The sequence below is a fragment of the Aphelocoma coerulescens genome, chromosome 1 (assembly GCF_041296385.1).
Source record: "Aphelocoma coerulescens isolate FSJ_1873_10779 chromosome 1, UR_Acoe_1.0, whole genome shotgun sequence".
NCBI lineage: Eukaryota > Metazoa > Chordata > Aves > Passeriformes > Corvidae > Aphelocoma > Aphelocoma coerulescens.
The window spans coordinates 35,087,893-35,115,314 of NC_091013.1; the positions used below are offsets into that span (position 1 = coordinate 35,087,893).

Sequence of the window (27,422 nt, forward strand, 5' to 3'; positions counted from 1 at the left end):
TCCACTATTGGAGGAGAGGTCTTGGATAGGTTTATTTTAAGGAAAAGTTATACCATTTTGTGAATACAGTGGTCAAATAGTTCTTGGAAGGTTCCAGATAATAGATTTTGTATTATCAAATATGCACTTTAGGATTAATTTTCAATACAACTGATATTATCATAATGTTTCATGTGATGTGTCTCTGGAGGCTGTCATGTTCATGCAGGCAAGCTCTGTGTATTGAGCAAGGCCTCTTGAAAGAAAAGCAATTTTAATCTGAAAGAATTCTATTTAATTCTTCTATTTTCAGATAAAATAATAAAATTCCTTTAATCTGTATGTTCTCTGTCTTATTTTAAATCCTGGCACTGCTTTAGGGCTTCAAGCACTTCAAGCCAAAACTATATAAAATATATGTATGAAAACATATATTTTAAGGAGCAATATAATATTCTCTGTGTCCTGATTTCACTCTATGATGTCTGTGTTCCAGATGTTGAGTGGCCAGTGTAGTTCTCCTCTATCCCTCTTACCTTACTTATATTGTGATTTTTTCATTTTATCCATTCTATATTCTCACCAAGAAAAGAATTTATAAGTTCATGATGCTTTCTAAATGCCTCCTCCAATGATTTTTATCAGAAAGTGGTAATTCTTTCCCCTCTTCTTGAGAAAACGTGTCTGAACATTGGACAATGGGATAAATTGTAGTCTACCTACAGAGATGATGTCTGATCATCCAAAAGAAAAATTATGATGTTGACTGAGGGTTTTCCCCTCAGCACTCAAGACAGAGGAGATACTACAGGAGTTGTCTCACTGAAACTTGACTCAGTACCTGAGGTCTGCAATTTACCTTCTGCCTGATGATTTGTGTGGGCATCAGACTGACAGGTATGGAGGGAAGAGCACTGATGTTCAAAGGTAAGGCCACCCTTACCTTCTGTGAAAAGTACAATGCAAGAGGAAATGTAACATTACCTACTAAAGCTGACTGTTCTTTTGATGTCATTAACCTGACCTTATGGCAAAGTAATCCATAGTCCTTTTGTTGCTTGACATTTCTAGCTTGAGCTTTCCATTTGTTGCCAGTCATTCTTAATAATAAAGGAGAAATACTGAAATCTTCTCCATGATGGACCTTTTACTGAAACAAAAAGCATATTCAGGTGAATCAAGACTCTGCACTGAAGTATATCTGATAAACTTTATTTTTCAAAAGCACAAACAAAATTTTTATATCGTTATTTCTTCCAATCAGTATTATTCTGACATAGAAAAATATTACCAGCAATGAAATCAAGTTATTTTTAAGTATCTTCCAAACCTTCCAGAAAATTATGTCCATCATTTATTTGTAATTCCCACCTACATAAAAGAAATGTCTTCCTTGCAAAATCAATTCCTTCTCTTCTAGTCAAATAAACGCTGTCACAACTAAGAGTTAGAATAATCTGCCCTGATTGTGCCCCTGAAAATGGACTAGCATAGCTCATCACCTCATGGAATCAGTAGGAAAGATTCTTTAAAAGGACAGGGAAAAATAAATAACAAAAATTGGTCAGTTTTGAACTTTAACTGCTCTGAGTTAAACTTATTTAAACAATCACAATACAGCAGAAAACTTTGTTTTCTTTACCTCATCTAAAGTTTTCTCATTTTGCTTATTCTACCAACTGCAAAGTCCTCAACATTAAAAGATGTTATGTGTTCACACACATCTCTTCTTTCTGGTTGATATGTGCTTACACAATGCAGTGACTCAGGGATCTTTTTTTGAGTTTTAGAGAACACTTGTGAGATTCTCTTGCTGTTTCCAGAAACGTTCACTGCTTCCACCATTTCTCATGACCAGTCCAATCAGATGTTGAATAGCTAGTATGAGATTTGTATGAACAGCCAATCTTCAAAAGGTCTTGATCTATCAGACAGTACTTGGAAGCTTTTGTAGCATTATGAAACGCTAATTTCATTTTAACCGAAGTGGACCTCATATTAGCTCATATTTTCTGAGATGCTGTAATTTTGGTGGGCTGATGATCAGGTTTTTTGGAGACAAACTGCAAGACACTGCTTTGTGTTTGTGATCCAAAGCTAATTTTAAGAGTTTCATGTTGTCAGAGCACAAAATACTTCAAGCTATTGGGCTCAGACAAACTCCCATATCAGCTGTTCTTTGATCTGTTAGAATATTGTCCACCTCATGGACAGGTACACTTGCATGCAGATAAAAAAGTGGTAACATCTCTGTAGATCTTCTAACACGAATTCCTTCAAACATTTCTGCGGTTGAATGTTCTCATCTGTTCTCTTCTGGTCTTCCCAGAGTAAACTCTGAGTTCATCTCCATTTGCATTGACATATGTTGCTGTTGGATAAAAATTACATTATGCACAACGTCTGCATTCAGTGATATTAAACATTCTGTATATTGTTCAAGCATTCTACTTATTTGGCATATATCTGGGATTAGTTCAGGTTACTTACTCTGCTGCAACTGGAATACAAAGATTATATTAATTTCTCTCTCAATCTATAAGTTGTTCTTAGGCGAATTTGCTTAGTTTTTCTGAGCCTCAATTTTATTGCTTGGCACTCTCCAGGATATGACTCTGTACCTAGGGTTTATGTCCAAGTCACAGTCTTGCTTTGAGGGGTTATATTTATTTGTTGGATAAAATGGATTATCTCAGCACCATTCTCCACAGTTGTCTTGAATATTTCAGTGTCCAAAGCCAATGTCTTTGCTACTTCATGTGTCAGCAATATATGAGATACTGATATGTTCCATATGAATTATTTAATTTATCTTTCCTAGAAGTGCCATCAACAGTCACTTGAATCACAAGATCACAGTGTCATCTGAGTCATTTGTTGCTATCATGCAGACAGTAATTACCCAGATTTGCTGAAGTCCTCCTGTCAAAGGTTTATTAGTGTTTGTGAGAGTTTGGGGACAGAAACCACTTCTTTCTCTGTCAGTAACATTAAATATCATTTTTTGTGGTGATTATTGATTGTAGTGGGATTTTGTTTCTATATGGAGTACAAAGACCCCTCTAAATAGCAGTTTACCCAGTTCTAATGTGAAGGGAGATGCAGAATATAAACTGGATGGTGACTGTCTTTATATTCTGCCAGCCCGTATTCATAGCCACAGTGGGTATTATCAGTTCTTTTGCTCACAATTACTGGTAAAAATGGGTGAGAAGGACTTTTGCACAGAAGAGGTGGTAAATATACTCTTTAACCAGCTGGGATCAGGGTCAATATCGCACCTTTAGCATCAAATTTGGTCAAATTATATTGACCAGAAGTGTCATAGAATTTATTCTGAATCTTGGGAATAAGAGACTTGGCTTCAGGCCAGTTCTGGAGCTCTTGAGCTTTTCTGAGAAGATGACTGTAGTGAAGAAGAGGAGCACAGTCTGCTCTGGGGAGCCAGCCCAAGGCTTGTGGAGTGAACTCCAGGTGCAAGTTCAAAACACTTCAATCTTGTTATTTGTCATTTGATTATATAGAATATGCACATCATTTCCCCCATAAATTTGTTTTGAGAAGATAAAATTAAACAAAACAACCCATTCGTCTTGCCTCACAACTCAGATTATGATTCCTGGATTGAGATGATCTGTGGTTTCTGTCAGAGTTTGCAATCACATAGATATATTATAAAAAAAAAACCCCAAACCACAATATTGGAAGGCATACATACATCTTTCCCTTGGGAAAGAAAACAGCATAAGGGAACCCACTGGGAATTGCTAGTTAAATTGCTGAATGTGGTATTAGAAGATATTTTGATATTGCAGTGTAAGTACAATAATATGGCAGGATAGAGTAAAATTAACAGAAATCCTGCAGAGGCTCTGAACAAATATTTTGAGCACATAGAGCAGAGAAAATCCTCACTACAATTTTCTATTTTAATAGTATTTTTCCACCAAAAAAACCACAGTTGGGCACACCTGTGCCTTCTCCTCATATGTTGCAGAACAATTCACTGTGTGGTTTCTCTGGAGTTACACAGATCTAAACTACTGCCTGACTAGCACTTTTTTTCCTTCAACTCACACAATGACAGACTGCAATAAGAAACATTTAATGTGCAAGCCAAGGACCTCCATTAACAACAGTCACAAAAATATTGTAAATATTTAGTCTTTTTTTGCCAAATTGACTAAAGACTTGTAATCTGGCATGAGATAAGACAGCATCTGAACTTAAAGGACATCAGCTCTTCCAAAGTATGCACCTCTGCATATGGCTTTGTCCTGCAGCAGGGACACAGCTGGGTTATATTGCACGTATTGTGGAGCCTCCTCCTTCTTGCTGGAAGAATGTGCACATTTACTACAGCATATGCAATGACTCGCAGATCTCCACAAAAAATTCCTCTTGATAACTGGCCTACATGCATACATGTATAATATCCCATAACTGACTATTCTTCAGGGACTCAGGGTGGTCGCTCCTTAAAATGTTGCCCCACTGAGTGTGGATATGCTGAAACACCTTGAGGCACACTAGACATTTTAGTCCCCTGAGGATTTTCTCAATCCTGTCTACTGAGATCATTGTCCTATAACCTCCACAAGTTTTCTGCTCTCTTCTGGCTTCACTACAAGTGTTGTACATACCTTTTCCTCCTCTTTTCCCCCCCTTTTTTTTTTTTTTTTAATTACTTGCTGCTCCAAATGCAATGTTGTACCATTCTGATTGCAAGTAATACCATGCATGTCAATGTAGTGAGAGAAAAAAGCCACACTACCTCGTGGTGAGTCTCATCTGCTAACCATGTTTTGATATTATCTGAAGGATGTGGAACAGGTGTGGTTATAACTTCCAGGCATCTATACCTGCAAGACAGTGATACAGGTACGTGACTATTCTTGTCTGCTGGAACAGATCAGACATTAATGCTTTGTAATATATATTCCAATTCCAAGACAGGCATCTACTATTTCTAAAGCCATTAAAAAAATTTTTTTTTCACTGTAGATACTTTTCTCAACATTTTCCCTGGCTCTTCTTCAGCCTGACTGGTTTCTAACCTGCAAGAGTTTTAAAAGGACTGGATGGGTATACGAAAACCTATGATTTCTACACAAACATTTGTTTCCGAGCAAAGTGAGAACTTGTGGCCTGCTACTGTGTCTATAGCTTAACAAATTAGTCCCATGTGTTCTTTCCATAATTAAAAATTGATAACTTCTTCTATACAAATCAGGAGTAATAATTAGTCATTAATTAAAGAATAAGTTTACTTTTAATAGAGGTTTCATTTACATATTGTACCTTCCAAATATAAAGGTATCTTGAGTTATCATCCTATCCTGCACAACTTTATTTCTCAGTTCAAGAAAGCCTTTGCTGCCATGCCAATAGGAAAGCTATATAGCCAGGCAGAAAAGTAGTGGCATAGAGACAGTTGGCAGAATTAACTGTTCGCGGGTGTAGGGCCACTACTATTACTTTGCTCTACTAATAGTATTAATAGCACAGCAAAGGAAATTCCTTCTAACAGCCTGACTTCCCTTTTTTATTTATTTTTTGTAAACTCTCCAGCTTAGAGTGAAAGACTTTTTTCATAACACCCATGGATTGTGAAATGAAATTGGACAGCATGACATGCAGTTCATCTTTGGCCTGATTAATATTGGTGGCCTTTAATGCAGAACCTGTGAAAGCATGGGGTAAAGCCACACTGAGGATAGAGGGGCAGCTGTCAGACTAAGATTAAAAGATGTCATTTATAGTGGCAGAAAGGCATCTGAGAGGTGAGAGACTGAATCTGCAGGGGACTGTGGTAGGAGCTGTGACAGAAGAGTTGTAAGTCTCAGTGTCTTACACTAGGTCATAATGCCAATTCGTAAGTAGTTGGAAATGCACAATTAACTGCTTCATGTAAACATAATTTACCTGAGAAGATCTGTGTTTGACTTTTATCCATTGTATGGTTTACCCTCGTCCTGACCCCTCTTCCACCAGGAATTTATACAACCACCCAGAAATGTACAGTACCTTCTACATGCATATATCAGCAGGCCTCCAAGAAAAATCAGAGGACAAAACAATGTGAGGCTTAGCAGCAGGATATCTACTGTCTTTTCTTAAAAATAAAAAAAAAAAAAAAAAAAGAAGAGGGAAAAGTAATGTTAATTATATGGGAGAGGCTAGGGTAGTTCATAAATGGTTGAATTACATATGGGTACATAAATATTGCACTATTCCTGAACTGTCACAGATTTAAAGAAACATTTCCTGGAGATTCTTTTTAGGGGGAAAGGGCTTCTGACTTCAGCACTGTTCCTTCCTCATTTTAGCCCTCGGCCTTGCTGCTGCCTTTGTCTAGCACTTCCTCTTGCTTCATTCCTCTGCAATAGACTCCATTCCCTCCTTTCCTGGAATTCTTCTCTCATATGCAGGCATGGCCTCTCCTGCCACTGGATACCTCCATAAGTCTTTGATTCCTCTGAATATCAACCCCTCTGTCCATCTGCTATTGGTACTTCTGCTCCAGCTGCTCCTGAGTTCCTACTGTTGCTACCTCCCATCTCCACACACCGTGAGTTCCTGCTCCTGCCTCCTCACCACTTCACAGCTGTAACTGATTTAGGACAAAATGAAAATAAAAGCATTTTGTCAAACAAAATATTCTCTTTGATTCAATAAGCAGCATTTGGTTTCTGTTACACTTGCCTTTTTAACCCTGCTTAGCGTAGTCCTAAAGAAATGGCATCAGTACATATTTACACTGTTCAATGAATACTACTGCTCTTTACCTTGCATTTCTTCCTCCAAATACCCAAAATACTAAAATAGCAATGTATTTGTTTGACTCAGAAATGTTCTTCTGGCAAATTTTCTGGCAAAACTATTTAGCTTTGGAACCACAACTAGTTTGGATTGGTTTTAACAAAGTACTTTGAAGAAAAACAGGCAAGGACAGCTCTTAAAATGGCAATAGTCTGAGGCCAGTTAAAGCGTTGTTTTAGGATTAATCTAGGTAAAAATCAAAGAACAGAAGAATGGAACAAACATTCTGAGTTTGAATCCATCTCTTTCCACAAATTTGGTATGAAACAAAGAAAAAAATTCAAAATCTTGTGGGCAGAACTTATCAGAATATGCTTTATCTTCTGTAAAGTACAAAACTACTCTTTATTCACTCTAAGATGAAAAGGAAGTTATTTTCTGCTTGTTTTCTGAGATGAGGGCTCAGAAGACTTATTCTGAACAACCTCTGGACTGTGTAGTAGATTTTTTTTTTGTTTGTGGTAATTGCTCTGCATCATTGTGCTAACCCTGTATCATGCACACACCCAGGAGAAGAGGAAGCTCTATTCTTACTAGCAGCTGAACCACAAAGACGTTTGCTTCTCCTGCTTTCTTGCTTCTTGCATTTTGGAAAGCAGCAAGAAAATGAAGCACATAAATTCTTCTGGGTTGACCATTTCATGGTGGGCTTTTTTCAGATGCAAATGCTTTAAGTTTGACAGAAATAACAGAACTTTCAAACCAAAACAAGTGGCTTGGTTTGCAAAAATGCAGAACTCTTCTGAATTACTACTAACTTCAAAGTGATCTATGAATTCTCATCAGCTCTGAAAATTAGACCAATTATTTCAAGTTTCTACACATGAATAAAGCTGATTAAACATTTCTTTTTTTAGCAGAAAGTTTCTCTAGTAAACAGCTCAGTTCAGGTTAAATTGTAAGGTTTTTTTTCCAGGGCATATGCTAATTCCAATGGAGAATTAATGTTTTTCCCACGAGAAAATTAGCAAATTCTTTTCATGTCAAAGGAACATTTCAGAACAAATATTTTAGTTATGTTTTGAATTATGTTATTTCATTTTGCTGTTTCAGCTTTTTTTAAATGAAGGCTAAAATGCCATTTTAAAATGCATTCTTAAAGAAATATTGCACATTTCCTAGATAAAGCAGTGGAATGTCATGGAGAAGCAAACAAAAAGCAGGTCATGCTATGCTTCTTCAAGACTTTCAGTAGAAAGAGATCCTGCAACACCAGAAAAATCGATACATCTCAAAACAAAAATACTGAAGGACATTCTTCTTTTCAGGTTACTTGCATAATGTCCATTTATACATGTTCCAATTAGAAGCAGATAGAATAATTCCCACAGAACATAGAATAAAATGGACAGAAAAATTTGTCTGGGCATCAAAGAAGGTATTTACAGAGATTTGGCTGTGCACCTGACCGTCCAGTGGAATATCTCCATAGATTCATTTTATAAGAGCCACTGAGCAGGAAGGAGGGAAATGGCTGCACCACATGTGCAGTACACTCCAGGGTAAGTCATCATGCTGCACTGAACACATGCAGATTTTACAGCTTATGCACCATGGTGGTCTTGTCCATCATAAACTTTTCTGAAGTGGAGGAAACACGCTGTGATCACTGAACCTCAGCAACATCTGTAGAGGAAGCTGGGAAAGCAGCAGTGTTGAAAACAGCTAAAGGAGACTGACAGATGCTGGGAGCGAGGTTTGGTACGCTGGAACCGGAATGGGTGACTTTTCAACTCCATTTCCTTCTTCTGGCGAAAGGCTGGCAGGGAGCAAGTAAATCTATATGCCTCCACCCAGAAAAACTCTTCTGATTTCCCCTATCTACACATCAGATGTGTCTGGCCTGATGCCAGACAGACAGACCAGGCAGACCCCTCCTAGGCCATGCAGTGGTCCTAGACTCTCTCTGTCTTTACTGAGAAGAAAGGGGAATCTCTAAAGAGGAACTCAAGACTCTTATGGCCTGAAAAATTATTTCCTTCACCACAGTGAGCATGAAGGGCAATTAGGTATCTCTCTCTACAGCCATTTCACAAGTGCAATGCTTTTGAAATAAAATGAATGAATTTGGGCCAAAAAAGGTTTCAGCAGACTAGTGGGATATAGTGAGGCATCTGATGGAGTAGGCAGCCAATATCCAGTAAGTCTATAACTGAATTTACATTCAATCCATTTCAAAAATAATAATGTTTGGCCTGGTGTTTCCTGTCCTCAGATAAATATGTATTTGAAGTTCAAAGATCAAAAAGACATATTCCAAAATACACAGTCTGTTGCATTAAATAACAATACTTATCTTGTTTTGTTTTACTACCAATAATACTGTACTTTTTTTTGCACGTCAACACACAGACACAAGCTTCTTTCCATAAATACATAATCACACGTTGTACTTCTTGCCCTCTGCCTAATCTGATGTCAGGAAGCTTCTGCATGTGGAGGCATTTTTCTCATCAAGGAAAGAACAAGTTTCCCTTGCAAGCCCACCAATGTTAAAATGTCCTCATGGGGGGGAAGGAAAACTATTGCAAGGCTCTTGGTTACTTTGTTCTGTAGTGAGCTGTTGGGGCCAGAGCTCATATGCTTAAATGAGAGCTAAACCGTTTCCTACCTCTGTCAGATAAGAAATTTTTCCACCAATGTAATGAAAGAAATCTTAGACTTAGTCCTTAAAGACTCTGTGGTTTGATGAATGTTATGACTTTTGTGGATTTCTTGGCTTACTAACTGCAGTTGAAAGCATTTTTAGAGATGCTTCGGCTGTCCTTTGCAGGGCAGTGCAGCAGAGTGGGGGGATGGTGGTGTTGGGACTTTGTCAGCTGATGACCATTATTGTTTCCTAAAGGCTGTCAAGAGTCAGGTGTAATTTAACTCAGGAGAACAGCTCTGTAAAGACCAGGGAAGTAGAACTCAGACTAAGGACTCTCCTTCCCTACAGCAGAGCTGTGTAAGCCTGGTGTGTGCCATGGACCCTAGGTGCTGTTATGACCCAATGACAGCCTGGAGAAGAACAGAGGCAATAATGAAGTAAATATATTGAATGGTAATAACATAACTCATAATAAGTTATGAAAAGTAAGTACATGATAACTTACCATCATGAATAAATACTGGTTCACTCCATTCACTCCAGATCTTGTTTGCTATGCAAATCTCTTTCTTTACCCTCACTTGTACTGCACATTTTTTTGCTGGCTTATGAAATGGATACTTATAGTTCTCTGCAGTGACATTTACAATCTATCAAGAGAGGTTTAGGGGATAATTTTAAATGATTTTCATTGCACTGCAAACAGATATAAACTAGAGATGTCAAATACTACTATTTACATCTTTAACTAGTAGGAAGAGATTTTCAGAACAAGCTCTTATGTCCAGACACAATTTGATTTTTATCTGATGTGTGTTAAAACTCAGAACTGAACATGAAGAGAGACTGGAACTGATAAGGTGGAAAGAGTCTCATTTATGGCAGGAAATTAAGAATTTGAAAACACTGATTCCCCTTTCATTTTTTATCACATCAAATATAGGACAAACACAGTAACTGTGGAAATGCAAGTTTCAAGATTTTGGTGTGGGTGGTGTGCTATACTTGTTTCTTTGGTAGAATAAAATCTTGCATTTTTCAGCTGAAGGATGTCCACTATTTTTGCGACTATCCTGAAACATCTTTAATTGTGCCTATGAAAAAAAACATCACTTCAAAAGATCAAGCCCAAACACAGAGTGGTGGAGTTTAAAGCAGAGGGATCTCTAAATCATCCACCACTTTTGAAAACTGAAGCAAACTTCGTTAAATAAACAATGTTAAGAATTTAAGAAGGAATTAAAAAAAAAGAAAAAAAAACCCTCTTGCTTGTAAAAATGAAAAGTGATGTTAGAAGGTTGCAAAGAAGTAGAAAGTAGGAATCTCATAGACAGAGAGGCATGGAATCTTTGCTTCCTTGGTGTCTTTTTCGGTGACTCTTCTCTTCATACTGACCGGTGCGGTGTGGATTTGGCCCTGTGTACCACGGCACTTCTTTCTCTTCCCTTTAAGACTTTCCCAGTTCTGGTGTCTATTATTTTGTGGTGCCCAAAGCACAATATGAAACTTCAGGTGAAACTCAGCATCTAGACAGGCAAATTAGTCACAACCTACATCTTACATGTGACGTGCTGGTCGTATAAACTTGAATAACATTTGACCCTTGCCTAAGAACACAGAAAGATTGACTCAGTTTGTGGTTCAGTGTAATCCACAGACCTTTTTTCTTCTGTGTTGACGCCTATATTTTAATTCCTCATTTTGTGTTGACATATTTGACCTGTATTTCCTAATCATAGGATTTTCCTTGTTACTGAATTTCATTTTGTTGATTTCAGAATTAACTAACATTTCAAATCCTAATCTTGTTTCCCATGTTACTTGACAACCTTTCCTAGCTTTCCAACAACACTTCTTTTTCTATAATAAAAAAGTCAATACAGTCTATGTGATACTAATGTACAATTCAAATTTAATTTAGAAGAAAAAAACATTCAATTTGCTTCAATGCAAGCCTGACTCTGAAAGGTTTCATAAAATGTATTGATTTTTCCCTTTTTTACCAGAAAGACAAGTAGGATTACTCATTAAAGACAATGGGATTTCTTTAAAGTTTGTTTGCGATTAAATTCTGTTAAGTTTGAGGGATGCCTTGTTTTTATGGAAGTCATATTATACAGACTAAGTGTACTACCAAAAGACTGATTACCTTATGATCTGCTATTTTCACTTGATACAAAAAACATTTTTTTCTTGCCGAACCAATAGTAGGTGGAGGTTTCCAGTGAATTTTAATATTTCTGTTTTCAAGGGAAACTGAGACGTTGATTGGTGGGTTCAGCTTCTCTGAAAAATAAAGGACCCAGAGAGACCTTCTGTACCTCATGCTCTTTCTCATATTTAAAATGATGTAAAACAAATGAAAGTACATAAGTACTTAAAATACACAGCTGAGTATTTTGTAGCTGGCCACACCCAAATGAAAGGAGGCATTCAGTGAGTGACACATTTTCTTTGAAGTTGCTGTTCACTAAGTGTCTCAAAATAAAGGGACAGAGTGGGGGGTTTTCACATATCTTTCTAGGAAAGGCAGCAAGAGTGGACAGGACAAGCAGGCTCTGTCTGGAATCAGTGTTGAGGACACCTCGAGTCTGGTACTGGCTCCATTTCATGTAAGACACATGTGTTTTGTCTACCCACAGGCCCGGTGTTATTACTTTGAAAAAGATGGAATTTCATCTCTCACAGAGGGGTTACAGAAGAGCCACTTGGAAACCCCTCACAGAATCTCAGAAGGGTTTGGGTTGGAAGGGACCTTAAGGACCATCTAGCTCCAAATCCCCTGCCATCGGCAGGGCCACCTCCCACTGGACCAGGTTGCTCAAACCCCCTTACAACCTGTCCTTGAACACTTCCAGGGATGGGGCATCCACAACCCCTCTGAACAACCTGTTGCCCAGAGAACCTGTCTGATTCAATACATGAAGATTTCTGCAGATGCTAAAGAAATATCTCTCTTTCTCTCTCCTGTAAAGGAGCGGGCAAGCACTTGCTATGGAGGAAGTACAGGATTGGAAGCAAGGAGCGTTTGGGTCCCTAGGATTTTAGCCTTGGATTTATATCAGCATGTTTTAGCACGTTAGGGCACTGATCCTCAGTGTGTGCTTGGTACTCAGGCATCCTCAGTCCTTCCCAGCTGCTGCTGCATTGCTGTGAAAGGAAGAACTCCAGCTGGAGTTTTCTGAAAAAGCCCTCCCAGCAGAGGCAGAAGTTCACGGCAAATTTCTGCAGACAGGGTCAGCGCGGTCTGGGGATGACACAGCTGCAGTGTGGCGCCAGTGAGAAAAGCCAGGGAGAGGCAGGGGGGGAGTGGCAGCGCGACTGGTCCGTGCAGCTGCTGTGCTTGCTCTAGCAGCCTTTGGGGGTGGGGGTACACCATGAACCACGAAGAGTCATGGGCCACGAGAAGAGTAAGAACCAGGGATTTTTTGTTTAGTCTCTGCAGCGCTGTTCCTAGACCATGTGTCCCTTCTGTAAGGATATCAAGAATAGGCAGCTTCTCATCCTTTTGTTGTATATCAGCTTCTAGCTGGCGCTGATTGCAGTGTGAAGCTTTAGGTAAAGCAAACAATTCTAATGTCTTAGAAAATATTAACTGAGATCTAACTCGGAATAAATTTTTAGAGTTTTGAATTGTATTTTTGCTATCCCTTGAGCTATAACTGATTCCCAGGTTACAGGTCTGGAATACGATCAACATGTTAATGACTTAAAAGGCACTTGAATCTGCAATCTTTGCTAAAATTCAGGTGAATTTCTTACCCATGAGATTAATTCAAACTTCCCAGAGAAGTTAGGAAAAGTAATTTTATATGATTATTCAAAACTGTCGATAATTAAAAATAACTGCCAAGATATTTTTAACTTAAAAAATAAATTAAAATGCTACTAATGTTAGAGAACATTCATATACTTAAATTCAGGTTATAAATGAGACTTGTGATTATTTATGCTCTTTTTTTTAATCATACTTGCTCAGCACTATAAAAAAACAGGATAGAAAAGAAAAAACGAGAAACAAGTGTATGATTTAAAATATTGTTTTCTCACATTAGCCTATCTTTTAATTAAAATTATAGATAAACAACGTTATTAAATCAGAGAAAAAAAAATTTAAAGCCTTCAGCCATAATCCATTTTATTTAATCTTTGTGTAACATTCACACTGAGATGGATGCCTAAATAGTTAGAGTTAATATTATGACTTTGTCACACCTATTTCCTTTTTTGCTTTCCATGAAGTAACCAATTAATGAACTTTTCATAATAGACAATAATAGACAATAATTACCTATTGTCTGAGGTGTGAAAGCTTTGTAATAAGACAGTCCTCTTGAACTATTTCTCAAATTTCTTACAGTTATATTTAAATTTATTTTCCTTGATGGTTGGAAATTCATTTTTTTCATATAGCATCCGATATTTTTCTTCCATGCATTTTTTATATACTGCTGGCATGCAAAAACTTCTCCTACATGTCTGTGAGAAGGAAATACAAGTTTTTTAAATCAAAGTCTTAGGTCCAAAATCATGGTTTCATACTTATTTTGCTAGACATCCTTACCTGTATGAGGTAAAGATCTGGATATCTTCAGGAGCTTCTGCTTTGATGTGCCAGGTGCAATTGAAAAAAGAAATGTTGTATATGATGCACGAAAGATTCTGAATATAGACTGGAACAAAGAAATGTAAAAGGAAATAGTCATGTTTATTTTACATTGATTTCCTAATAACAACATGATGGTTGCCTTTACAAACCCATTATATAGGCTTATTTCTAGAAGCATGAAGAAGTCCTATGTGAGAAAAAATAAGTCTTTTTGCTTTTTAGACAGTGAAAACTGGGAAGCACATCTGCTACTACCACCAAAGTCTTACTAACCCACTTAAATTAAAAGCTCTGTTAAGATTTGCTGAAATCATGTAATGCAGAAGGCAATCTTCATGAGAAATGAGTTGCTAGGGAAAATGGAAAGAGTGTTTTGGTCATACTGACATCTTGCTCAGCAGAGCTGGAGTTTTCTGAATCTGGACACATCTAAAAAAGGAAATAATTCTGCAATATTTCAAGGTATTATGAACCATATTCTTAACATATCTGTACCAAAAAAAGTAGCAGAAGATAATAATGAGATTTCAGAAATTCTCCAAGTAAGGCAGGCCATTATCATAAATGCTTGGACATCTTAACAACAAATAGGGAATAGCTGACCTGGAGGTGCTTTGTAAGTAAATTCTGTCCAGTCACTCTCCTTAATTATGTCTTCTGTTTCTTTTGCAAAAAGTTGTGTCTTAACTTTAGCATTAAAACCAGAATGTAATTTAAGATGTATTATCTTTTCCTTCTCCTGCAATCTTTCCTAAGAGGAGGAAGAAGAAATTCCATGAAGGTAGGCAGTTCTAAGTATTGAAAGGGAAATTATGCAAATTCATCTACTGAATGATGCAATATATTATTTCACTTTGAACTATAAGCAACCTCTGAAGAACTTACTTTCCTTTCCTTAGTGGTATTGAAGAACTTGTAAATCAAAATGTACTTCACAGTGTATTTCTTGGTTTCTTCTTTCGTCAGGTTATTGTTCCAGGACAAAATAACTCTTGAATCCTTCTTCGTCATCTGCAGAACATTATGTAGCCCAAGTGCATCTGCAATTACAATGGTATTGCACAAAGAAAGAGAGGATCCTCCACTGTGTACACAAAGGAATTGTCTATCAGTGAAGCTTGCATGCCCAGTAGCTCTACCAGGACCACTGTTCTTGCGTGGAGCAGGAATTTCTGAGCTTTGTGGAATATGATTTTCAGCAGTGAGAATCTTTCTGCTCTTTGCAGCTCTCAAAATTAACTGATTCACTTTTGCCTGTCTTGGACACCTCTCCTACTGCAGGTCTCTGTTTCTCTCTATGGGCTGTAGAAAATGCCTTGACAAGTTCAGATTAGACATCTGGGATGCTTAGCACAGGATGTACTGTTACTTAATACTTTACTTACCCTTTATGTCTTGTTGTCCACTTGCCAGGATAGTGGAAAACAGTGTCTTAGGCTGGAAAAAGCTTAATATCAGCAGGACAGGAATGACTGTAACACATGCCATAGCAAATGCTTTGGGCCACAGGTCTGAAGAAACTGAGACTCTTTAGTTCCAAGTTTGGTTGAAAAAGCAGTTAGAAAATGACATTTTCATTTTTCATCTGTAAAATATTAGGAAAGGGTCACCTAGATGCTTAAAAATGTCTAAAATACAAAAAGTAAATATGAAATGACATATGTTTGACAGGTCTTGTTGATTGGTGCCTGCTATTCCCAGGATGTTTGCATTCAAGGCCACTCTTTAACTGGGTGCCGGGGCCAGAGAGGACATGTGCCGTAGTGCACTGGTTTTGAGTGACAGCACAGCTTTGATTGCAAGCCAAGACCACAGATACAACACTATTGACACTGCAAGCAGTTTAGGTAGGGCCCACCTGACAAAACCGTCACTAGATACAAGCCCAGTAGCTCTACTTGTGTGTGTTATCCAGCCTCTTGTGACTATACAGAGCTGTCATTTCTAGACTGTGATTTGTTTTACCTGGTTTAGGAGCATATGAGCTGTAAGAAGAGATGAATCCTGCCATTTGAAAAAGTGAGTATCAGCAAGAGTATTTCAGGTGTTTGCTAAATTTGGAATACAGTGAGCAAACAGATTCAGACTGATCAAACCTGGTTTTAGCAAGACAACATTGCTGTTTCTCTGAAGGGTGAGTATTCATCCAAAGGTTGCTTTAATGTAAAACAACATTTGAGACCTCCTGTGTTCATATGCCCCCATGTTCAGAGACTTTCACTCACTAACTGATTTATCTTTGCTCTGATTTTCTCCACTTTTAAATTCTCAGACATATTGATTCCAGGGATCAACACCTGGAATCATATCAAAATGTTAGCAATACCTTGGCTGATAAGGGGCACTGGTCATGCAGAGGAAAATGTGGGAATGTTCAGCACATAAAAAAGATCTGCAGTGAGGTTTCCTGGAAAAAAAGAAACACACTTAAAAATACATACATATACAGATTTTATAATGCTATTTTGTCACAATGCAGTGAAAAAGAGACCACTTAATGAATGCTGCCATCGTTTATGAAATGCTGTGAAAAAATCAGAACAAAAAATGTAAGGCAGAGGTTTCCCCATCTGGGTCATTCTGGAGTGATCTCAGTTGTAGCACCAGCAGCAGCTATAGTATGAAAGTCACACTATGCACATGACCAGTGAAAAAAAGAGTAAATTCTCCTGCTTTGTGTGCCCAGGTAAGAAGCCAATTCTAATTCTCTGGAGAGGGAACAGTATGGTGTGTGGCAGGAGAAAAAGTCAGGGAAAATATAAAATAAAAACAAGGAGATTTTGATGGTTTACTATTAAACATGTAGTGGCTCATCCTTCTCCATGGAATGGTGCAATCAAAAACAGTCCTAGGAACATGTAAGTACTTTATTTAAGTTAGCAGAAAGGGAAAAATGAGGATGGAAAACACTAAGCCAGTTAAAATATTTGTGGCTAATATTAACATGACCTTTTTTTGAAAACACAAGTCAAAAGGGGATGTGGAACAGGAAAAGGAACAAAATAAATCTTACAGTAGCAACAACTTTTTATGTAAGAAACAAAAATGGACATAATCTGTGCAGCAATATAAATGCATTTAGGTGGAGAGAGGACAAACAGGGGCAGTCAAGGAAGATTTTTAAAGTCTAAACAAACTTAGAAGAAAGCCAACCAACCTGAGTCAGAGAAAGACATGTCAGGTGAGACCAGTGCTGTTTCCCTGAGATGAGCTGCTCCTAGGAGTACCTTTTGTACAGGACTGAGAGGCACTTCTCCACTCAGTGTGAAATGAACTCGTGCACCTTCTCCCACTGATGCTGTGATGGTGGCCGCTCTGAGCAGGCTGCAAGTAGGACCAGGCAAATGCATTCAAAGCAGGTACATGGAAAGCTACCTAAAAGTATTAGAGATGGATGCACAAGCTCACATCCCTAATTCAGGAGCTGTAGGTGCTGGGGGACTACTTAGAGAATGGACTGCAGGAGGTGGCCAGAGTTGTGGATTATTTCTGAGTAACATCTCCTGTTGTCACTGCTGCAGGAAAAACAGCAGAAGGACAGCTGTGCTGACCCCAAAGGGTATTTCTTATATTTATATACAATTAATTAGTCCACAGAAAACAGTGAAGTGAAAGGACTGCAGCATAATTACACCCAAAGTGACCTGGAGGGGACAAAAAGCTGTCCATACATAAAAAGCTCTTGATTCACAACTTGTCAAAGAACACATATTTTCATTTATGCCAGCATAGATGAGCTGAAAGACAGAACATTTCTTCTCAGACATGTGCAGACAGGACTTGGCGTTCCTCATTCTGGGCTACAAAGAGCTTTGAGCATGGTGCTGAAATTCAGTCAATGATGTGCAAAATAAAATTCATTGCCTGACATTTTTTTTTCTGATAAGGCTCTCTGGTTCTTTTGTCTCTGAGAAAATGCACACTAGCCAAATATACTTGCAGACAGTCCAGTTAATCTAATAGGATAGAAATTATCTCAACAGTCTAAATCATCTGAAAAATAACCATAAAGAAAAAAAAAAACAACAAAAAACAAAAAAAAAACCCAAGTTCTTTCCAAGTAGAGTCCTGTCAAAAATGGGGTTTTCTTAAAAAATTATTAAAAAACCCCAACATATTTTACTACTTTTTTTTTTTTAATCACATTTCTTTCATTTCTGAGCTTTAACTACAGCCAATACCTGTTAGTTGGTGCCCAGTAATGTCTGGTTTACAGTAGTGGGTTGTTGGAGTAAGAGAAAGGGAAGGGAACTGAGGGGAGCTGCCAGCTCGTCCACCACTGCAGCTGCAGACATTGTTTGTAGAAAGCCCACCTGGTGAATTTGGGAAGTAGGCAGTCAGAGAGAGAAAAAATGAAAATAGCTAAAACAAGTTTTGAAAAACTTAAGAGCTGTTAGTTCAAGTGGCAGGAAAATAAACTGTTTAATTTTAAATCCACACCATACATATGTTAGAATAAAGCTATTTTTGAAAATTTTCTGGGTCTGATTATTATATCCTCTTAAATGCAAAAGTTAATTTTTTAGTAAATAGTTTTTATAGGCATATATTTTCTTTGAAAAAAAATAGTAAAATTGTCAAAAAGAAAATTCCAAGGGTCTTGAAAATTATATTGTGCCTAATTTGGAAAGTAAATTCGACTGTTAAACAAAGAAATCTTTTATTCATTGTTCCAATGCACACTCTTAGATAAAGGGAATCACCGGGACTGTTTGTCTGATTAAGACTACCTAAAACTTACACTTCACTTAAAGTTGTTGAGTCATACTTTTCAACACTCCTCAACCCCCATCTCATATTTGATAGTAGACAATGTAGAAATTGATCACTGAATGATGAAATAAACAATATAGGTCAAATAAATTTTAAATCTCTTGGTAGCTGAAGAGTCAGTGAAAGAGGAGTACCATTTACATTCTTTTTTTCAAAACTTACCTTAATTTTAATGCTTGTTAAACCCTGGGTACCTATGCATCATTTGGGCTGAGAAGCAGGACAGATCAGCACTGGAGAATGTCTTGATTTCGGACTACAATGAGAAATTGATTCAAAAGACTTCCCTTTTCACAAAGCACTCCCTCAGAAAAGCCCATTGCCAGGGCCACTTCCCACTGAGGGGCTGAAGGACACCTCTGAATAGCAAACACTGACTGAACCTTACCCAAGGTCTTTGAAATACCTCTAAGGAGACACATCTCTGCATAACTAACTCAGAAGTCAGAGCTGTTACTATTTTTCCTTTTTGTATATGGAAGAAAAAGGTTTCAAAGCTTTTGACTTATTTTAATAAGCTTTTATCTTTTAAGAAGAAGTCAGATTAAAGAAGAAATTCAAGTGTGACCATGAAATTAAAATCCAAGAAAGATCCTACCCTACTTGCCATTGTTCTCCTGATTTTTAGTGGTTAATATGCATCTTTCAGGGTGCACCAAATTAAAAAAAAAAAAAGTCATATAACTAATAAGGAAAAATAAGAAATAAATCTTGAATTTTCAACAGGTAGGACTGTCTGTTTAACTCTTCAGATCTGAAGGTTTGCCCAGCCTAGCCTCTGAAATTGTCCTTTTGACCAGTTTCCTTTGTAAATTATGTTAATTTGCAGTTATCACAAATGCAATTGCAAGACATACTGACAACTTGCGAATGTCATTCTGGGGGAGTTGACTGACTTGATAATAAGTGAAACCAACCACTTTATTCATACACACTGATCTTTTGCATTCCAATTTTCAACTGGATTTGGAGGGGCAATAATGGATAAAAAATGTTCTTTTTTTTTTTTTTTTTCTGGTAATGTGGCTTGGAACAGCTATGCCTCATTGTTCACATTAAAAAGTTTATTCACTAAAAATATGACCCCAGGTTTTGGTGCAAAAATGAACTTAAAGTGTCAAGAATGCATTATATATTGCCTTTTCAAAAATTGCCAAATTTGGACAAAATATTTCACAGTCCTTTCTATAAAGGCCTGAAGAGATCAAGGAATATACTTTTTATCATTTGCTAGCTGATATGATCCTTTCTAGAGCATAGAAACTGGCTCTTCTGCTTTGCTTTCCCCCATCTTCAGATACCAGACATATAGCAGAGAAATGCTGAAAAAGGAAGGATCCCATAAAATCCCCTTGCTTTGATGGCTTATCCAGTGAAGTGGTAGAAACCTAAAGATCTTCACTCTCATCCCAGGCAGAGACTGTTACAGTTATGAATGGAAATAGATTTATTCTGCTGCTTTGTCTTTTGGGTGCCTCTTTCTTTCAATAAAATATTTTTGACAGTGATTACTCTGACTGACTTACATCTAGATTTTCCTGATACATAGATTTAATAAGCTAATCTTGATCTTAGATTAGAAAAGGGTATATTTAGGTCCATGTGGTTTTTTGTTTGTTTGGTTTTTTTTTTTATTAAAGCTAAATAATACAGTTATTCAAGGTAAGGCTAAACCAACAACATTTATCTCAAATGCTTGAGTCCAATTGCTTCCTCGTTCTGGTGTTAACCAGACATGATCTGGTGGGGATGTCCAAAACCACACTTTTCTAATGATGAACTAAGATAAAGGAGGGTAAATGCTTCTGGAGAATTTTGACTATATTTAGAAGTATGTTGTCTTTAAGTGATATAGTGTGACTTGGAATCTCAAATCCAGTGGTAATAGTGGCAAACCTGACCACAAGCTGAGTACTAAATTTTCAAAATGTAGAAAACTTCATTTCCCACTGTATCTTTTGTTTATTAGAAAAACACGTAAATTTTGTCTGGTTAAGTGGGGTCTGTACATTGAATTGATGGTAGCACCTCAACAATTGCAGTATGTTTCTTCCTCTTTTCTTACAACATAACTCACTGCTACTGCTGACTTCAGAGAAAAGAAATTTACTTTACATACATTTTCTGGAGTTCTCTTAAAATTTTAAATAATTAAGGATTTTTATTTTAATTTTTAAATTTTCATATGTTGTTAACTTGTTCAGAAAAGCAGGAATGGTAGGAATTCAACTTTTTTTCTATCCATTCCTCTCACACGGAGTTGCATAATAGTTTCAGTCCTTCAAAGTGATGGATTGGAACCTCGTGTGGATTTGGGCTGATGGGAACAGCGAGTCATGTAATGAAAAATATCCATAAAACCAGTGCACTCTGCAGTTACCTCACCAGGGTTCAGGTGCCTGTGGAAAGGAATGACTGCTCACACTCCATAAAGCCTGTGCTCTGAGCAGTTAGTACTTGACAGCCATTTTTTTCTCAGTCCTCTGCACCCTGTGTGGAGCCAATTCCAGTGAAGTCCCATGCCTGTGGCTAAAGGACAAGGTCTTTCCCTTCTCGCAGTCCCTGCAGTCTAGTTTGTTGTGTCAACACAGCTAGTGTTTGCAATCATGTGCTGGGGATATTTGGGGTGCTCTTTTGTTCCACCTCTGTTTATGCCAAGAGAGGAAGAAGGGAAAATCTCATCTTTTGCTCTGTACTGAAGTGAAAATGAAGTTTCAGAAACCTGGGCTGTTAATGAAGTGTTTCACTGCAAAGGAGTAGTGAGGAGGCTTGAAGGATAGCAGTAAGATAAAGGGAGTGTCCTGAAAGTGATACGTGCTTGTTACCAGAAAGGAATTTTGAAATCACAGCTTTCTACTTGCAGTGACTAAATTGCCACCATCTGGGTCTCTTAGTTCTGTTTTAAAGCTGATCTCGTTTCTGTTCCATATAATATGGATGGCAGTTGTGCATGCAGCCTTCTACTCTGCATCTGCAATATCAAAATGTAACATTTCTTTTGTCATGGATTACTTTTGTAACACTTTTCAAACTATGTGTATGTGCATATACCAACACAAGGCTTGAGAAAGTCACTTCTTTGCTTTCTGAAAATTATCAGCTGCAACAAATAGCCATCTGTTGACAATGAAAGTCAACTTTAGATACAATGCCTCTGTTTCGGTTCCTCTCAAATCCTACAGGCAGAGATTTATGAGATAGCAATGTGCAGGTTTGGGTACACTGTGGGGCATGGTGACTGCATCAGTGGTGAGAAAGAGTCCTATAAAGGGGTGCAAAACTATATAGGCATGCTTGGACTCAGCTAATCAAGAGGAATCAGTGAAAGATTTCAATTATAAATATAGTGCTGTTAGTGTTGTGATTACAAAACCATTACACTAAATCAGACCCATTTAACACCTCCCTTAGGATATGCACTGCATTTAATGGGAGAGGTGGGGGAGGGCAAGAATACATAAAACCAGATCCCTAATCTTTCCTGAGTGAGAAACAGAGAGTTTATACAAATTTTCTAAATCACACCAGATATATCTGAAATAGCTAATTGCTACTATTCTGTCATTTCCATTTTAAATTTAATGAACTACATAAAAAAACCCTCCTAACACTGGTCAGAAGCTGATGTCCCATTATGCACACAAATTCCCTCTGGGGTGATGGCCAGACTACTGACGCATCACAATAGTGGTGATTACAAGCAGCCTAAGAGACTAGGGCTTGAAAGAATGAGTTTATCTTTTATCATTAAAATATCAGCTGTGCATCCTGAATATTTCTAGGAAGAGATCCTTCTGTATTATTTCAAGGGAACTGGTAAAACATAGCCTAATACAGAGAAAATTCCTAAGCACTTCAGAGCATATATATGGTCACCTGATTATTAATTTATGCAATTATTCCTGATCAGATATTCAAGTGCTGACAGCAGTATAGTTAATGTATGTACTTTATCAGCTACAGACTTGTGGAACCAAATAGGAGACTAGCAAAGCATGTTGTTCTCACCTTTATTTATGCTTAGCTCTTGGAGTCGGTTTGAATCATTTGATGGCTGCTGTGCTGCAAACAGCAGCTCTGCACGGTCAGATGTGTGGGCTGTGCCTGTTTCTAGATGAGTACTAACAAAAGCGGCATAGCTCAAGGAGGCAGAGACCTCAACGCCTCCTCTTTAATTCTGTTTATAACTCAGCTTTCCAAGTTAGCACAGTTAAACTGAGCCACTAAGCCACCATATCAGTCTGTAGAGCATCTTCCCCAAGACCTGTACTCCCAGGACTTTCACTACCTGGAGCGCAGTGCGTACGATCAGACAATGAACAAGAGACAGGCCTTGCTGGGAGGACTGGGCAGCTGGGAAAGACTTAAGACACATGGCTCAGGTTTTTTCTCGGTCACAAGTCTGGGAATGGAATTAATCCTCCATTTGGATTCCTGCTATCTAGGACTGTGATTCTGACTGAAAACCAGCATCTACTAGGAGGCACTTGTGCAGGTTCCTGTTGCAGCTAATGGAGATCCAGCTAAAGTAATGAGTCAACTAAAAAGAGAGAGAAGACAGAAGGGGAGAGGGGACACTCACCCCACCTTCGGGTAGACCCATATAATAGATCTCATAAATCACACTGTAAACTGCTTTAATTAAATCTCTGCTCACAAAAATGAACTTCGGACCCCTAAAATATTTAGAAATGTAGTCTCTGCTCTCCCCGTTAGGATAAAACCTTTAAAAACAAGCAGGTTTAAAAAAAACAAGGGACTCTAAATAAGAAACATTTTCTCCACTCTACTCCTATCATGGAGCATTGTTAAATTACCTCCATGCTGCTTCTATACAATTCATATAAGATTGTCCTTCAGAATAGTTTATTCTATTTTCCTTCCCTGTTGGTATGCAGAAAACATTTCAAGTGCTCGAAAACAATCCTTAAAGCATTTTTATACTTCAGGTCATAATTTTCATAATGCCACCATGAAGAACTGGGAAGGACTGGCACCTGCAAAGCATCTATTGATTTACAAATAGTTTTATTAAAAATCTGCTTCCTATCTATATTTCAGACATTAAATGAGTCTTCTAGTACTACTATGGGGTGCTCATGGCTTAACCAAGTATGACAACATATATGTGCAGATGACATTCTCATTGGAAACAAGTATGTCAGTGTTCATTTTGGAACTGAATATGAAGAGGAAAAAAGTCTATCTGCCTGCTATAGCCATCATTTTAGGAAAAATTCTCTTACCCTTGTGGCACTCCTCCCTACCAAACTCTATCTGCCCAAGAGCACAATAGTGAAGAACAGCATTTAACACTGAGTTGAAAGAAAACTTACTCTCAGCCAAACAATCTGGTGATATAAAATTCATTAGAGACAGGCAGAGGGAAAATGTCCATCCATCTGCCAAATGAAAGTAAATAAACTACTTGTTTGTGGAACAGCTTTTGCTCGCTGTTTCAAAACATGTCAGCTTCTTTACAACTGAGCCATCTAAGAAAATAATTCCTCTTGGTCACTTTGCCCAGAGAGATATTCAGAAATTCATTCTGTATTAGAGAAAGATATATTTCTAGGCACTCTGCTTATCAGTCTTAATTATTGTTCAACATTGATAATTGTGTTTGTTCAAACTTCTATCTTCTTATTACTAGCCTGGAGCTCATTAATACAAATTCTTCCATTGAGGTCTTATGTTCTGTCAGCCTCTGTTCAGGGTCAATACCCTAAGAAAGCCCACTGAAAGGCAGTTGTGAGAGACTGTAATTTTAAAATGGTTAATGACTCAAAATAATTGGCCATTTGCAAAAGCTGTAGGTGCTTTACTGACCATGCTCAAAGAAATCATGCAGGTTCAGAGGGGGTGCACACCCACCACCAGAGGCTACAAGCTGGGGTTTGAGCCAGATAAGGGAAGAGGTGTATAGGAAGCAGATCATATGAGTTGGGATAGTGCTTTTAACATGTCATGTGTCCTCCCTTACACAAATGACTCAGGAGTGAAAACTCCCTTCCAGGGAAGAACTGGGACATTCAGATGTGGCCTGAAGTTATTCATCCCTTCTGATGGGCCATAATTGGCTCAACTATGGCAGAGTGAGAGGAAGCTGTAGTATCTTAGAATGTGTCATAAACCATCAAAGACCCCTCACTGCCCCTTGATCCACAGTCTTGCCGTGTAAGACTCCCAGCCCCATGGGAGGTATCTCGGCATTCCCACTGAACCTGAGCATATATAAATCCATCTGTGTTTTGTGGGTTTCCCCCATTCCCAATGGATCAAGACTGTGACCATCACTTTGACCAGCTGACATCAAATATATAGAAATTGCAACAATCAAGTCTTGTTTCAGGACCCACAGGGGATGATATCTTTCTACTCTTATCCTTTCTTTCTTCTCCCTCATACATTTTCTTAAGTGATATTTTTATGCTTTTATATTACTATGGATAACAACCAAGACCTGCTTTCCATTGCAACCAAGTTGTTCTAAAATAAACCCTACATACATGTATATATAAACACCTATCATTCAGTGTTGTTTTACTCTAATCTGCCCCAAGAGATATATTAACAAGAACCTGGGTTACCCTCACCTTCTGTGGTGGGTCTTAACAACAATGAGCTTTGAAACAACTATATTCTCACCCAAAAGGCTGACCTTTCTACAGACACTGTTGTTTGTCATCATTAAAAAAAAATCAGGTAATCTTTTGACAAAATCCTAAAATGTTAGATAGTTAATAAATCTGTTTTATTCTAAATTTTAGAATGGTTTGTAATAAGAGCCATCTGAAATCTGCACCTTTGCTTGAAAATAATTTGAGTGCAGAGTGGGGGTTATTTTTCAGTATCCCAGTGGAGGGTACTTGATTTTTCTGACTAAAATATAATTTTTTGCTTGAGGATTGATAGAAAACAATGAACGTGGAGGAGAAGTTGGGTTTAAATCTGTCAGACAGAGGAGAACTGCTCCATCACAGAGGTGGGAGGGAGGGTTCCTGCCTCTGGAAACTTGAGAGAAGTGAATGAATTTTCCTGACATTTTAAAAAGTAATGTTGTTAGGACTTACCTTTGGCAGAGGTTCACAGCAGTTGCAGTCCATCCATGAGTCACTCCTTCAGCACCACAGGAAGGACTCATGCTTTTCTGATGGAGATGAGAGGATGCAGCCCTCTATGATGTTATTTCAACTGTGAAGCTTATATCATTCCCCATTTAGTTTTCTGGGGAGTCCCAGTGAGACATACTCCTCATTCTGAGGTGATTTCTCAAAACTCTAGCTTCTACTGTGGATCAAGCTTGCCTTAACATTTTCAAATCCTTTCCCGCACTCTGTCCAACGTTACTTCCCTTTTCCCATAGATCAGCTTACTCACCTCCTTGTGCACAATCAGATCAGCTAATTAGTAAATCAGTCAGAACTTTTCCTTTTCAGTCACAGACATTACTTTTTTTCCAACCCTTACCAGTGCACTTAATCACACAAGTAGTACCACCAGCTCTACTGATGTGAGAGTTCACTCGTTTGCCCAGCTGATTCAGGGTTGTCATCACTCTTTTAAACTGTTCCCTGCATTAGGCTGAGTCACACTAATTTAGCCACTTCCACTTCATTGTTATCTGAAAATTTTATGTGGCTAAATGTTTTCTTCCTTTTAAGCCATTGTTCCTTAGTTTAACAAGGTTTTGTTTCTGAAGAACCATAGAATCATGGAATGGTTTGGGTTGGAAGGGACCTCAAAGATCATTTTGTTCTAACCCTCCTGCCACAGGCAGGGATGCCTTCCCCTAGACCAGGTTGCTCCAAGCTCCATCCAAGCTGGCCTTGAACACTTCCAGGAGTGGTAAGTCCACAGCCTCTATGGACAACCTGTTCCAGTGATTCACCACCCTCTCAGGAAAGAATTTCTTCAAATATATCCAGTCTAAATCTACCATCTTGAAGTTTAAAGCCATTGCCTTATCTCACATCGAGTTACCAATACCTGCAGGAGAACTTGCTAAAGAGGTATTTTTCTTCCAAATCCAGCCTTTCTGCTGGGTGAAAGACTAATATCCTATCTCCTATTAGATGAGACCCATGATTACATGGCTGGGTTTTGAACATGTCCTTTGAACAAAAAGATTAGCCAAATCAGGAAAATTTGTGGTCAACAGGTCAGTAGAGAAGGCTGCTAAACCTGAAAAGGACACGTCAGTATGATGAAGATGGACTGCAGTCAGACTTGGGATCTTTTCAGCTTCCTTTACAGCTAAAAACAGAGCTGCTTTAATAGAGTGACTGCCCTCAATGTGGGTGGAAAGCATACTAAGAATTATTCAATATTTAGGGTTTTTAAAGTGCTGTATCTTTTCTAAACATCTCATAGGAAAAATCTCACCAACTTGAAAAACACAAGGCAAATAGCTGTTAAAAAGACTTGGAAAAAAAAAAGCAAAGGAAAATTATCTTGGATAGTGCATCTCACAAACTCGAATAATGAATCAATGAATGAAGTACATCTAAGAATCAAATAGCTCAAATGAAAAACTTCACTATTAGAACATGATAAGCCCAAGTCTTCTACGAAATACAGAAAGATTGAAGAAGTACATAATTGATTTACTTCCTTAATATTTTCTACACAAAACTCAGAGTAGCTTAG

General features: G+C 37.9%; 1 protein-coding gene across 2 annotated transcripts; it reads right to left on the bottom strand.

Annotated features, from left to right (window-relative positions):
- Nucleotides 1-1,230: 1,230 nt before the first annotated feature.
- On the bottom strand, nt 1,231-26,285 carry LOC138106377 (interleukin-5 receptor subunit alpha-like). Of its 2 annotated transcripts, XM_069006906.1 has the most exons (11): nt 25,847-26,285; nt 17,158-17,324; nt 14,886-15,040; nt 14,604-14,751; nt 13,956-14,064; nt 13,683-13,870; nt 11,541-11,677; nt 9,897-10,041; nt 6,007-6,094; nt 4,754-4,841; nt 1,231-2,350 (listed from the first exon to the last, which is right to left on the bottom strand). In XM_069006906.1, the coding sequence occupies exons 1-11, from the start codon at nt 25,915-25,917 to the stop codon at nt 2,282-2,284; spliced, it is 1,365 nt and encodes a 454-aa protein (XP_068863007.1). In that variant the 5' UTR covers nt 25,918-26,285; the 3' UTR covers nt 1,231-2,281. The 2 variants fall into 2 exon arrangements, with proteins under 2 accessions (XP_068863007.1, XP_068862998.1); XM_069006897.1 differs by lacking the exons at nt 17,158-17,324; nt 25,847-26,285 and adding an exon at nt 15,386-15,581.
- Between the last annotated feature and the right edge of the window lie 1,137 nt (nt 26,286-27,422).

What these genes read in the sequence shown, in the direction of transcription:
- LOC138106377 (XM_069006906.1), bottom strand. Translation starts at nt 25,917, where the DNA reads ATGAGTCCTTCCTGTGGTGCTGAAGGAGTGACTCATGGATGGACTGCA. An exon ending in ACCAGTATTTATTCATGATG is followed by an intron (nt 6,095 to 9,896) that starts GTAAGTTATCAT and finishes TTTATTTTTAAG; the next exon opens with AAAAGACAGTAGATATCCTG. An exon ending in CTGATATATGCATGTAGAAG is followed by an intron (nt 4,842 to 6,006) that starts GTACTGTACATT and finishes ACTGTCTTGCAG; the next exon opens with GTATAGATGCCTGGAAGTTA.